Consider the following 15,018-nt stretch of genomic DNA (forward strand, 5'->3'; position numbering starts at 1 on the left):
GACAAAATTTCCATATCAAGCACATGATAAACTCCCATGCTCCATGGATTCTTGAGGGATACTTCTAAAATTCATTTTCCCCTTCATTTTGCTTATCTCACATAAATGAATATGGAGTGTTCCTAAGTATCAGAGAACTTTTTAGATTTACTTATGCCCTTTTCTGTATGTATGTGATAATAGAATACACAAAATACGGACTTGCTATTGGTAAAAACAACTTTTTGGAAGCATTTCAGAGTCCCTTTTTTTCATCTCACCCACTCAAGACTCATATACATGTGAAGGTTTCCAGATTCAACCTCCATGTCCATGATACATTGGCAGATTGGCTAAGCAAATGTATTCAGCTCAAGGCAGCCTTGGTTTTAAGAATTGATCCCTCCCCCATCCCCTGTTTGTATCCAATTTTGAGCAGAGCAAAAATCAGAAGCTAACAGGTTTTAAGACTACAATTCTGTGATTTAGAAGATTTTGATAAACATGATTATGGATAAAATGGTATAACAAGGCAACAAGTACTGACAAATTCTATCAATACATTTGCCACAATGCAACTAAATACACAGAAATAATACAATAAGAAATTTTCTACGAAAAAATTACCATCTGAAATATGATGGATATAAAGATCTCAGGTTTAACAATGGCAGGAAACCCACATACCAAATCATTATTGCACTTTTCCAGGTCCAGAACCTTGATAGCCACTATCTTGTTAAAGGGAATGCATAGAGCACGGTAGACAGTGGCACTGACTCCTTCACCAACTTCTTCATATAAGTTATAATCTTTTGAATTGACTGGAAATTTCTTATCTGATAAATGTTCCATGGTTCTCTCCTATGGCACATCATTAACACCCTCTGTTTTCCTGGAAGTTTCATAGGACATAAAAAATAAAAAATAAATAAATAACAAAAGTAACTATGCGAAAGCCAAATTAATATGAAGCTTTTTTTATTAGTAGCACTTCCCTCAATTCAGAAGGAAATTTTTACATGAATCTAATAATTAAAACAATTTGATCTTTTAACAAATTCTTTCTCATACAAGACCAATTGACAACAACAACAACCTACACAATTTCAATAACCCATAATGTTCCTAGCTGATAAAAAAATCTCATTATATAACTGCATAATGTATTTTCAAATATGAACACAGTACAAACTATATTAAGTGTCAAATAATGAAAATTCTAAGTGATACAGCTTTTGAATACCATCATTCCAGGCAAGCACCAAGAAGAAACATCATCCCGCCCAGGTGCTTCAGAAAAGCACATAGATGGGTGAAATACATGAGCAAAAGGAAACTTCTTCGGTCTTTATCTGCAAAATCATGCATGAGGACTATCATTATCCAACTCCAAGTGATCAAGCTCCTGTGAAAATCCAGCAAAAAAAAACACATACAAAACAAAGAAGAAGAGCATTTAAGCCCACAAAGAGCAGATAACACTTCTGGAACCCAATATCTCCAATTTAGATAAAAAAAAAACTAACCAAGTAAAGGCAATCTACTGATTCCATAAAAAGAGATCTTAGTAGTGGAGGTGGGCACTGGAAAATGTCTGTTAAGCAGAATAAAAAACAATTGATATCAGACCACATCTAACATGGAGACACCATAACATCTGTTATCCAGATACCCAGACACAGCATGGATACAGCAAGATAAGGTGTTGGACATGAAAGCAAAACAAATAATAGATAACAGACCACATCTATGATGGAGCCATCAAAACCTCTATTACCTAGATACCCAGATGTGGCATGAACATAACCAGACAAGGTGTTGGACATGAAATCTACACAAATGCCCAACATGACACCATGTACTGGTAACTGGGTGTCATAGATCAAGAAAAAAAAGCCAAAAATCAATAGTCCTAGATGAATTAGTTTAAGTAGAGGAATAACTGATTCTGAGATACTGTTATAAATGGCTAGCAGCAAGTTTCACTGTTCATCATATAAGTGCAAATGGCCAAACCCTAGCAATTGCAGTTTGCATTATTCAAATCTCCATTTTGACTATCAAATTAACTGGTCCTATCAAACAAAAAAAACCAGAAACATGTAAACCTTGCTGGGTACTCACCGTTTTTTAAGCAATTTTAAAAAAGGAAAGATTAACAGCAGTGCTGATTAGAAAGAGTAAGAACTTATTTTGAAAGGTGACTTGCACATTTATTGAAAAAATAAAGAAATATTTACAATAAAAAAACAACAGGAACGACTAACAGCAGTGCTGCCTCAACTTTTCCCTGTGGGGGGGAACTCATACATGTTACAAGGTACCCAAAAACAAATTTTCCCTGTTTACCCCTTCTCTAGCCAATGTGTCAGCCACATAGTTTGCTGCCCTGTGTGCTATGTGTCCACAACCAAGTCACTCCCAACTCTCTTGCTAGAGTTAGAGCCAGCCTTAGTATGTATCTATATTGCCATGTTCCTTTTGAGCTGTTCGTCAACCAACTTATCACTACCTTAGCTTAGAGTCCAGTTCAACCTCTAAATTGTGAAGATTAAGATTCTCGCAAATTTTTAGGCCTTGGAGAACTGCTTACAATTCTGATGCTGTGGAGTCTCCTTCACCTATTGAGCTAGAATAAATAGCAATAAATGCATCCAACATGTTTTGGATAACTCCCCCTATTCCTGAAGGGTCACGGTTACCCCAGCTACAACCATCAAAGTTAAGTTTGAAAGGCCTTGAAGTTTGAAGCACACACTCCTTTACAACCCTTGGTCTCTCAGAACTTGAATCTGCTATCAGCTGCCAGCCCCTTAAAATATCATCTTTAGAGAAAACCTTATAGACCTCCAAAGTCTTCACCCATCTCACTACCCAAGAACATTCTCAATAACCTTCTCCATTCTTCTTTTATTATTGAAAATTATGTTATTCCTCTCTTCCCAATTTGACCAAAGAGCAGCATCCCATGCACACCTCCAAAGAATTTTCCCTCTCCTTTTTTCTAGGGTTAAAAAAAGGTTGTGGAGAAAATAGATCTTAAGTCTTCAAGTGGTGACCATCCACACCCAAAGAGAAAGAAGATATGTTCCCACATGCTGGAAGCAAAAGTGCAGGAGATTAGTTGGTGTGGCATAATTTCCCCTACTTGATTCATAAAAAGAACAAATGTGAGGTGAGAGGCAACAAAACGATATCCTTCTCTGCAACATATCACAAGAATTAATCTTCAAATGAAAAGCTTCCCAACAAAAAGTCCTAATTTTCATAGGGTGTAGCACTGGGGCTCAGTCAAAAGGATTTAGTTGGCAATGACTATGAGGCGGAGATAAAGAAGAAATGAAAGAGACGGAGGAACAAGGAAGAGGAGCAAGAACTGGAAGACTTATAATGTAATGTAATCCAATATTCTGTTACTGGTGAATAGTTTCACAGAAAGGTAATATTACTAAATATCCAATATGATTCCACAAAATTTAATTTCATTCAATTAATGGAATCTAGCCTACCAGAGCATCTCCTGATCTTGTTCTGGAATGGGCCTTCTTCCATCTTAATGGAAGAAAGATTCGCACTTTAAGGAAGAGGAAAACTACTCTGAATGCAAGGCATGCAGAGAAGCAAGTAGGCAGTAAGGAAAGCTGAAAATCAAATGGTAGCAATTGATAGTGCACAGAGTCAACTAGGTGACCAATTTGTTTGGCTGGGGACCCTAGGACTGCAACAAGATATTCATAGACACCAACACCTAGCTAAGTGCCCAGTTACATAACTAAATCCCAAGTTGGTTACTTATTGATATTAGTAAGATGGTGGAGGAACTAAATCAAAAGAGTTAACTTGTCACCGTAATTCAACTCAAGTAAGCCTTGACTTGGGTCAGCTACACAAAACCTGCACTGCCATTGTGCTATATCAAGAATCGTATAACTGATTGAGGACTTTTTCCTGATTTGAAGAATTAACAGGATTCAAGACTTAATCCAGTTATATAATGTAGAAGATAGCATCATATATCAACATACTAGGTGTTAAAATAGTTTTCCCAATTTACTAACAGTATCCAGGAAAAAAATGCCAACTCTTAACACAGCAAGTAACTCTTCAACAATAGTAGGAAATCATATGCATTTAGCAAAACTTGAACCAGAACAAAGCAGACAGAGACATGCAAATAGAACCCAACATGGTTCTCAAACTATCTAAATCATTTTAGAAGCAACATAGAAGAAAGATCACCAAAATTGTAGATATCTATTCTGTATTCTTAAAATGCAGTTGTCCATGTCAGCTTATCCTTTTTCCTTCCCATTTTTCTTTCCAGTCCCCTGAGAATTTTGTGGTTTTTTTAATTAAAAATAAAAATATCAAACATGGAGCTACTTTAACTCATCCAGAACCAATTCAGTTATTTTTATTAGGAAACTAAATGTAATCACTCCACTATAGAATATGCACATCTTTTAACACCAGCCTGTGCATTGCACAGGTCTGTTCTAGTAACTTCCTGAAAGGCATCTAGTTTACCCTTACGACAATCCTTTTCCAAAACACGACCATCTGCTTGGCATCAACATTCAACAGTCAAAACGGAAAGGTTCACCCGTGAAGAATTCCTCAATTTTTCATTTTTCAATGCAAATATAATTATTGCGGTACAATTCACTTCTAATTAATATGATTTTCAACATCATATGATTGATTGGTTAAAATTCCAGTGTTCAACTAATCAAGAAACTAGAATCAAAACCATTCCTCCCAATGCGGCTAACAAGAATGAAAATATCAAACTTCCGGATAAAATGAGCACTCTGGATCAGAAACACTCGTGCATAGATTCAAGATCTCAATCACATGAAGAGAAACGAAATTGAATCAGTTAAATCCCAGACCAGCAGGTGTCTTCGAAGACGATGCGAAGCTAGGGTTTATCGACCAGAGAAAAAATTACCTATTTTTTGGCTCCGGTACAGTAACAACTAAGTCCGGCACGTTTGGCCATGAGAGGACAACCGAACAAAATACACACACTACAATAAGAAAGTCCCTGTGTATTTGATCGTCTTTAACTATTTCGCCATGGACGTCGACGGCAGAACAATCGCACGAGCTCCTTTTAACTATGTATTATGCGATCGACGCTTTCGACATTAACCCCTTCGTCTTTCTATGTCTCTATGCCACTTTGTGTGCGTGAGTTTTTCAGTTGCAGGAAAAAAAAAAAAAAAGAAAGAAAAGCAAGGAAACAATGATCGCGAAAATATAGATATGTGAGAGCCAAGGGCATGGAGGGGAGACCGGATCTGCTCCTCGTACCTGGCGCCTCACAGGCGCCTCACACACATCCTGTATCATACATTGAGAACATCTCATTGTTATTATTCACGGGAGATGTTTTCAATGCACAGTAAATGTACATGTGAGGCGCCCATTTGTGAGGAGCAGATACCGTCACCTTAGGAGATAGTCGTGGGTCCCGCCAAGATGTTTGAGCTCATTAGGTCAATGAAAACGGGAAACAAATTATCGGGAGTTTAGCTGGAAATGGAAATTAATTCGTAATTGAGTTAATTTTCCATATGTCACGGCGTTAAATGCATCTCTCGTTACTCGTTTCCTAGACCGCCCATAATAAATCAAGATGATACTGCGTGCTGCAAACAGAAATGAAATTAGAATAGGTCCCACAGTAGAGAATCAGACGGTTGATCTCAAAATTACTACTTGATTGATGGTTGTTGTCCATCTAACGAACATTTAACCGGTACAAAAATGTACGCTTGTCGTGTCTGAAGGGCGGAGTAAGATAGATCAAGCTTCGCTAGGCGGGTAATGGTAGAAAAAGATTCTCTAGACGGCCGACCTAGATTTCTGCCGCTTGAAGGAATGTGAGCTGGTGAAGGGACAATATGGGCAGTCCAGGCTGTCCATCAGATAAGGAAAGTCCAGTCTCCGGTCTCTAGACACTAGACTCCAGTCTCCTACAATGTGTGTGACAATGTGAGCGACTCCCAGTTCCGTTTGTAATCTGGCCATGACGTCGAGTTCAAGTTGTCTACAGTTCCATTTGTAATCGGGACCAATTAAGATGCACCATGTCAGGCAGGGGCTTCTGGCTTTGCAGGGTGGTGGGTCCTACACCGACAGCATATAAATTATTTTGGTGAAGATGCGAAAAGTTCAAATATTTTGTCGTCCAGTAAAAACAAATAAACTTCTTTTGTTAATCTTTTAGAGCAATCAAAGAAAACAATTCGATAGAGAAATTAAATATATGCATATATTAATATTAGGGGTTTTAACCGTTCAGTGTAAGATTTATACGGTGGACTCAATCCTGACCGTGGATTGACGCCAAATTCAAGAAAATAATGCGGTTTATAGGGAGGCTATTAGTAAATTAAGAGAAGGCTACATTTTCATATTTGAAAGGCGGATTGCAGTCCACTTAATAATATCATTTATATTAAAATGAAAGTTAATCCATCTTTGTGTTGTGTTGGTTCTAAATTTGTATTTTATATCATTTATAAAAATAATTAGATTTATTTTTTCTTTAATATAGATAATTAACATAAGATTTAATGTAAAATAAGAATTAATATAAGATTTATTAAAAGGAATTTAAATAAGAATAAATATAATAGTTCAAATTACATTTTGTGCCTTTATTATTATAGAGGGATCAAATTAAGAAGTAAGGGTATTCTAGTAAAGAATAGGATTCAATGAATGTTAGTCAGAGCTAACACCTTAAATATAAGACTTAATGTAGGCGCTTTTAATAGTAGTATACATATAGATTTATATTATAAGAAATTAAAACCAATGTAGGCGCTTTAGGCAAGCCTTTGGCGCACTATCACATGGCTAAGCTCGGAGCCGGTCAACGCATCGTACAAGGTAGGGGGTCAGTGTTCAGCGTAGGACCAATGGTGCAACAACACGCGGCAGTTCTCGGATGTCCTCTCGTCTAGGGCTAAGATCGCATCCTAACCGCCCGTAGTGTCTGCCATCAAGCGACCTCAAGTATAAATAGGGCAACATTCCCCCAAGGTAAGGGATCCATGATCCTGATCAGAAACCTACATTCCCAATTCTAGCTCTCCAGCTCCTGGGCGACCTCGTCTACCCTCTTTATTCCACCCTACTAACTTGATTGTCAGAGTCCCCGCCTCGAGTCCCCACCCGAGGCATCTAACGTCTCCTTTCTTCGTAGGACCTGATCCTCAGAATCCTTGGCACTTCTCGGATCCTGCTAGTCCTCAACCTCGGCACCCCTTGGAGTCCTCAGAACCTGTTGGTCCTCGGCCATACTCCACCAGCCCTCAACCACAGTGTACCTCGGTCTTAGCAGGTCCTCGCCCTCAACAGATCACCTTGGATCCTCTTAGCCAGCTCGTCTGAGAGACAAGGTAAATTTATTGTGTTCCTCAACCCATTTTGAGCATCAACAATTAGTGCCATATGTGGGAATGACTACTAAGTCTTCCCCCCCAATGCTATGACACAACTTCCAACAAAATGGCTAGGAGCAAGGAAACTAAGCAAAATTTGGTCACCAGGGACCAATTCCAAACAGTCCTTGACCGGCTCGACAACCTCACGCAGAAGTTGGACAAGGTGCGGCAATCAATAGAAGGTCGCCCGTAGGGTGGCTGTCCTGCTAAAAGCCGAGGGCATCACCGTGGATGCCCTTTGTGGGCTTCGCTAGCTAAACGCTTGGTCGGGCCCCCCTGGGCCGACCCCTCAAAGCTTGGTAGAAGCAGCTGGAGTGTGGGTCAGCCGTCAAGGACCCTCCAACCTCTCGATCAAAGGGAGAACGAAATCAGTACGACCTTGCAACCGATGAGCCAAAAGGAACCAAGATGCAACCAGCCCGTCCCTCGACCAACAGACCACCAACCTATGGGCACAGCTCGGCACGACGAAGGATGAAGTTCGGCAAGTCAAGGAGAGTCGAGTTGACACCTCGGCAAGCCAATACCCCTCCACCAAGATGGACGCCTTCACCGCCGCCATCACCTCAGAACCTCTTTCGCATTATTTCATAGCTCCCACACTGGAAGCTTACGATGGCACCTCGGACCCAGACGAGTACCTAGAGAGCTTATGCACACTCATGCTCCTGTACGGTTATTCCAACGCATTGATGTGCCGAGCTTTCTAGGCAACCTTCAAGGGGGCAGCTCGACGCTGGTTTTCCAGGCTCACGCCCTACTCCATCAGCTATTGGGACAAGTTTGCCCATATCTTCCTCGTCCACTTCGTCAACAGTCGACGACACCAGAAAAGCATTGTCTCACTCATGGCCGTCTAGCAACGGCACGGCAAGAGCCTACAGTCCTACATTGATCGTTTCAAGAAAGAAGAATTGGAGGTCCACGACCTCAACCCCATGGTCTCCATGTACACAGGAATCCATGGCTTCCTCCCCGGGTCAGCCCTCAAACGCTCTATTGTCGGAACGCCACCCAGAACCAAGGCAAAAATTTTCAAGAACACACAGAAGTATATCGCCACTAAAGAAGCCTCGACTGGTGAGCACCAAGGAGGAGAGGCCGACCTTGACCATGGTGACAACTAGTGCAAAGACAGTTGCGGCGACGACTACAATGACAGAAAGCAATATGTTGGCACTGATCTCATTGCCTCGTCCCTACAGTAGTTCCCGTAACCAGCCATCGTTAGCACCTCGGCCTCGACTTTACCCGCAGGCCAAACCATGCAACAACAAGAGCTCGGCTCCAGCTGACCATGTAAACACCTTCTTGTGGTAAAGCGAGTCTCTCTTACCTCGCCTCCAATCCTCAATGTATACATTATCATCTCAATCGAGCGCCCTCCTGCAGCATACAACCTTCATCAAGGTTACACACTTGGACTAGATCTCGATTCGAGGCACACAACCTTTGGAGGTCATACGCCTACTTGTTGGTCACACCTTGGCAGTCACACCCCGACAGTACTTATCCCCTCAGCGGCCATACCTCGACGGTCACACCCCGACAGTCCTCAACTCCTCAACGGCCATACCTTGGCAATCACACTTTGAAGGTCGCACCTTGACGGTTACACCCCGACGGGCCTCAGCCCCTCAGCGGCCACACCTCGAAGGTCGAACCTAGGCGGTTACACCCCGAAGGTCGCACCTTAGCGGTCACACCCCAAAGGTCATACCTCGATGGTTACACCTTGGCGGTCACACCCTGACGATCGCACCTTGACGATTAAACCTCAGTGGTCACCCCTCGGCCCCTCAGCAACCCTTCAGCTTGAAGCACCTATATGCGACCTGATGCCCACCTCGGCACGGTCCAAACCTTCAACGTCGAGACCCATCTTGTGTGCGGCCATGACACACCCACTCATCGTCTATATCTCACACAGTGGTGTCCGACGCCTAGCCCGCTCACGGACTCATCAGTTCATCTGAAGCACATAACTGGGGGGCACGTGCATCTCGTACCCGTGGATAACATGGTACCAAGCTCTCTAGAGTCAAGGCCAATGCCTTTGTGCCTCCGTAAACTCTTGAAGGAGCGAAAGCAGCACAGTGGATAACGAAAGCCCATCGAAGCCGAAGACAACGTCTACGCACGCCCGACTAGCTCTAACAAAGCCTCGGTCGCTGCTGACAACTCCACACTCTCAAGTAGGGACTACAAAATCAGGACCAACACTTCCTTATCCAAAGACCGCTCTCTCCATCTCGGCCTCAATTGAGTTCCTCACCACGGAAGGCCACTCAACGCCCGCAAGCAAGAATGACACTCTCTTCGGCCAAAGCCGAGGTCCTCAACTAAGACCTCCACTACGACATCGAGAGTGGGGGGCAAATGGTGTAGGTGCTTTAGGTAGGCCTTTGGCGCACTGACACATGGCCGAGCTCAAAGATGGTCAACGCGTCGTACAGGGCAGGGGTAAGCATCCAGCGAAGGACCAATGGTGCGACCACACACGGTGGTTCTCGGATGTTCTCCCACCTAGGGCTAAGATCGCATCCTGACCGTCCGCAACGTTCGCCATCAAGCGACCTCAAGTATAGATAGGGCGACATTCCCCCAAGGTAAGAGATCCCCAATCCTGATCTGGAACCTACATTTCCAGTTCTAGCTCTCCAACTCCTGGGCGACCTCGTCCGAACCCCTTGGACTTCGTCCGCCCTCTTTATTCCACCATACTAACTCGACCATCGGAGTCCCTGCCTCAAGTCCCCACCCAAGGCCTCTAACGTCCCCTTTCTTCATAGGTCCTGGTCCTCGGAGTCCTCGGAACCCATTGGTCCTCGACCAAACTTCACTAGCCCTCAGCCACAATGCACCTCAGGCTTAACAGGTCCTCGCCCTCAACAAATCACCTTGGATCCTCTTAGCCAGCTCGTTCGAGAGACAAGATAAATTTACTGTCTTGTCCTCATCCCATTTTGAGCATCAACAAAAACAAAAAACCTTGTTCTTCTCATAGATATCTTCATTTTAAATTTGGTGGTATATGTATCAAAAAAAATTGTCGTGATATCCAATTTTACCATAAAATCATGACAAAGATTGCAAAATATAAATATAAAATATACATATAATCAGAAGAAAGTTTTGCATATAAATAAAATGTATAATATGGATGTATATATGCATATGTGTGCATGGATGTTAATTTAGCTTTATCAGTAACATCATCATCATCATTACCACCATTCGAGCCTTCTCTCTTGACTATGTTAACTTATCATGCCATTTCATGCCACATCTATTATATTAAATCACAAACCATTAAAATCATTTCTTACTACCTCAACGCATGTCTTTCATTTTACTGTAATGTAGATGGATTTCTATGCATATGACCAAGACATTCTTTACTTTTAGGCTAATTAATGATAATGTAAATAGCATAGAAAATAAGGATGTGATAATATAAAGTTGTAATCTAACAAAAAGAACAATAAATATAAAGTAATATGCATATTATAAATGGACAATATATACATTTACACACACACATATATGGATGTGTATAACATAATGTCAAACAAGCTCGAGTTGGATCCACCCAAATTGTAGCCTGTTTTCTTTTCTGTATTGCTTAACTTTTTTACTTATTTATATGAGGCAAACTTTGGTAATTGGATTTGGGAGGGTAAAAGTGGGAGTCAGCCTCATGCAATGTTATTTTAATTTTACATGTATTCTATATACTTAAAACATAGCTGTCACTTCAGTTTATTCTATTTCTGCTTACATGTTGCTTCCTACCCCCTTAGAAATTTTATGATCTTTTAATTAAAAAATAAAAAAATGGGAATATTTAGATTCACTCCAATCAATTCAATTTCCTTTTTAGTAGGAGATTAAATGTAATCAATCCCTTATGGGCATCTTTTAACACCAGTCCATACATTGCACATGCTTCTTTTAGTAATACTTAAACCCATGCAGCCTTCCCCATGAGTGATTTCAGTTCACATTGTTAAGAGAAATCAAGAAACCAGTATTGACTCCGTTCTAACTGACCTCATGATAACAAAACAATCATCTCAAACTTTTAGTCCATTCATTTTTCTCTCCTCTCTCATAGAGATGGGTTCAGTCCTCAAAAAACAATCATCTCACTTATAGCCGTGCATTTGGATTATATCTTCATTGATAAAAACATATAAGTATGGAGATATTCCCAATTGACGGTTTCAAGTATGGTGTGAGCACCGTATTGTGAAGACTGAACCAGAGTTCCTCTCACATGCATTTGTACATGCCACTAAACTAGATTTTGTTAAAATTCAATAGAATGATCTATTTAAGAGGATGAACAGATGCTTTAAAATGTAAAACAACATACAAAATACAGCTAGAAAACAAATAAAAAAGCAACGAAACAAGAAAAACAATTCATGTTGTAGAATACCTCCTAAGGGTTGTTTCATAATGATTGAAGTAGCTAAACTGTATGACTTGTTTTTATTTTTAGTTGACAAAATAATTAAATGATAAAAAACATTTAAGGGTATGGCAATCAACATAATATCAGGATCTCATATCCTCTTTATTAACTTCATCACTAAATGGCAAAGAAATGTATCATTCAATTCAGCCACTTTGATTGTTACTAGTAAACGTATATGTGCCTTTGCATGTGGCAGAATCTCTAAGACAAAACTATTTATAATCCATGGACAGATATATGCCCACTATATGCTTAGATATGGGTGTAGAAAATTCCAGAAAGAAAGGGGCATTTGATCCTTTATAGGTAGTATAGATAATTGATTCCTAACCAAGGTTCAAAGTATCAAAATGCACCACACTATTACGTATCAGTTCTTTAGGGTCACCACTAGGGGTGATCATTTCAGCTTGGCTTGGATATTCCGGGCTTAGGCCTGGGTTTTGTGTTCAGACTCGGCCCACATATATTTAAGCTTACACATTTTGTGTATAATTTATACATATTTTTTCACATTATATTATATATTTTATATATAAATATTATAACATGACATGTGTAATTTATATTATATGTAATATTTTATATTATATAATGTATAAAATAAGTTTATATACATATTATGTCATTTAATATAAAGCATTATAAATATATAATGTTTTATATATGAGTGACATTGGCCCGAAATCAGGCCCGGCCCGGCCCGACCCATGATCACTCCTAATCACCAATATGCTAATTAGTGGGATTCGAGACATGTATATAGTGGCTTGCTCTATGTAACGTGCAAATCGATAGTTTGAACCTTACCCCTAACCAAAGTTTTGGTGTCAAATAAGTATAATGTGGTGCACACTTCTTCGATGTCGTCAAGGCTTTGGCAATCAAATGGGTTCTCATATAGAACCTTATCTGCGAAGTTTCTAACAATAATAATAGAATTTGATCCAAAGGAGATTCTTGATAGAATCAATGCCTCTGTAGATCAAATGCGAGGCTTTATGATTAAGATATAAAATTATCAAGCCAGTTCAATAATGTTTTTATTCAATTGGGTCAGGACTTCTAGCCGAGTTATTGTGGATTGTGGTTGAATTGAGGGATAGGATGGATGTGAAGCTTTTGGTCCTCCCTGGTTAGAAGATTTAATAGCTTATGAGTTGTGATAATTGATTCCTTTGTTAATTATTTTTGTTCTTTATGTATCAAACAGATAAAAAAATAATGCAATATACCAATATACCATATAGGTGCCTTTTAGATTCTAATGTGCTGCCACCTCTATTAGCATGCAGCATAAAGGGGTGAAAGGAAAAAAAAAAAACACTATTATTCTCGTACAAACAGAGTTGAATGCTAAGCTCACATCTGAGTGTGACGGACCGATACAAATTAAAATTGGCATTTGAGCAATAAAATATAAAAGTTTTGAATTTAAAACAATGAGAATCACATCGATGTTAGTGATTACTACGTAATATATTGATGGGATGGGATATCAACTATTATTCTTCAAAGAGCAAAAGATGTTCCCAAGGTTCTAGGGAAAAATAAAATAGTCAGGTAATGAGATTCTTATTTTGTATCTCATTTTTATATTCAAGAATTTTGAAAAACTAGTTCGGATATGCATCTCACACACAGATGAATAGCATGCCTCATATCGACCTGATAGCACATTTCAACCGTGCATTGGAAATATTTCTTCAGAATAAAAATTTATAGTTATGAAGATATTTCAGATAGGGGTGTCCACGGTTTGGTTAATTGAAGCATGGCTTTTTTGCAAACTGAATCGGTGGTATTGGTTTTTCTATTTTTCCAAATCGAAACCGAACCAGCACCACCGGTTAATTGGTTCGCCGGTTTTGGTTTTTTATATTTATAATATATTATATAAATATATGTATAATATTATATTATAAATAACAAATGATATATAATATATTATAAATATTTTAAAAATATATAATATTTTTATAAATAGATCATTATAAATATAATATAAGTATATATTTATATATAATGAATATATATTTATATATAATATATAGAAAATTTGTGACATATATTAAAAATATATAATATACATTATATATATATATATAATATATATATATCGGTCGGGTCGGTTAATTGTCGGTTTTTTTGTAGATTAAGTGAAAATTGAATCGGTCCTTTGGTTTTTCAAAAATTACAAACCGATCGGTTTGGTTAACCACATTTTGCAAATCGGTTTTCTCAGTTCAGTTCGATTTTTTGTTTTTTCATGGACACCCCTAATTTGAGATACATGGCTGAAACATGCAGGTCGGTGTGAGGTATGAATAAATTCAAAGTCTTGAAAAACAAAATCCCTTCCTCTTAAGGTCTTATCACCTATTTTACTATTAAGGGAGCATTCTTTTTTTTTTGGATTTTGAGGCGGAGGGGGGGAAGTTGGTCAATAGGATTTTGGTTCTTATTGATCAAGAATCCCATGTTCATTTTTCATATTAATGTGGGGACCAAGGAAAGTTTATTTTCTTAGGTAGGAGGTGGATAAATAACTTTCTCACATATGAAGAAAGTTGCTAATACTTGAATGAGACAAAAATGCCCTTTTTAATAATGGATTTTTATGACTAAAATGGTCATTACCTTATTTACTTGAGAAATAAAAGAACATAGATAAATGCACTTACCCGGGTAAGTATTTCCCAAGAAAAACTTACTTACATTTACTCGAATAAACAACTTACTAAAAAGCAAACGTCGCCTAAAGTGCAAATAAATTTTTTATTCAAATGTGTGTCCCTGAATTGTTGGATTAGATAGTCTATTATGGCTCTGAATCCAATGAGGGGAGGATCCCGTAAAGGTCCATGATATCATGCCAATTCATTTAAGTTAATTGGGAAACGGGGTTGTGATAGGTCAAAGCGCTTTTAACATCATGTTGAGATGGAATCTCCCAAAAGCAAAAATAGTGAAAACACCTTGAGAGCATGCATCCAACATCACATGGGGAATGTCTCCTCTTAAAAGCAAAAATAGTGAAAACACCGTGAGAGCATGCATCCAACATCACATGGGGAATGTCTCCTCTTGAAT

General features: G+C 39.1%; 1 protein-coding gene across 7 annotated transcripts in view; it reads right to left on the minus strand.

The window, feature by feature from the left end:
- Positions 1-5,332, minus strand: part of LOC148853900 (uncharacterized) — a 54,720-nt gene extending 49,388 nt beyond the window's left edge. Inside the window, exons 1-4 of one of the 7 annotated variants that reach the window (XM_088983102.1) lie at positions 4,934-5,332; positions 1,509-1,576; positions 1,226-1,334; positions 667-874 (exon numbers count right to left, since the gene is read on the minus strand). In XM_088983102.1, the coding sequence (XP_088839228.1) occupies positions 667-834 (168 nt within the window). In that variant the 5' untranslated portion in view covers positions 835-874; positions 1,226-1,334; positions 1,509-1,576; positions 4,934-5,332. Of the gene's footprint in view, positions 1-666; positions 875-1,225; positions 1,388-1,508; positions 1,577-4,933 lie in introns of all 7 variants that reach the window. The other 6 variants (XM_088983101.1, XM_088983107.1, XM_088983105.1 and 3 more) reach the window with 6 other exon arrangements.
- Between the last annotated feature and the right edge of the window lie 9,686 nt (positions 5,333-15,018).

Source organism: Nelumbo lutea, chromosome 4 (assembly GCF_056320005.1).
Source record: "Nelumbo lutea isolate HS-2025 chromosome 4, American lotus-T2T, whole genome shotgun sequence".
Classification (NCBI taxonomy): Eukaryota; Viridiplantae; Streptophyta; class Magnoliopsida; order Proteales; family Nelumbonaceae; genus Nelumbo; species Nelumbo lutea.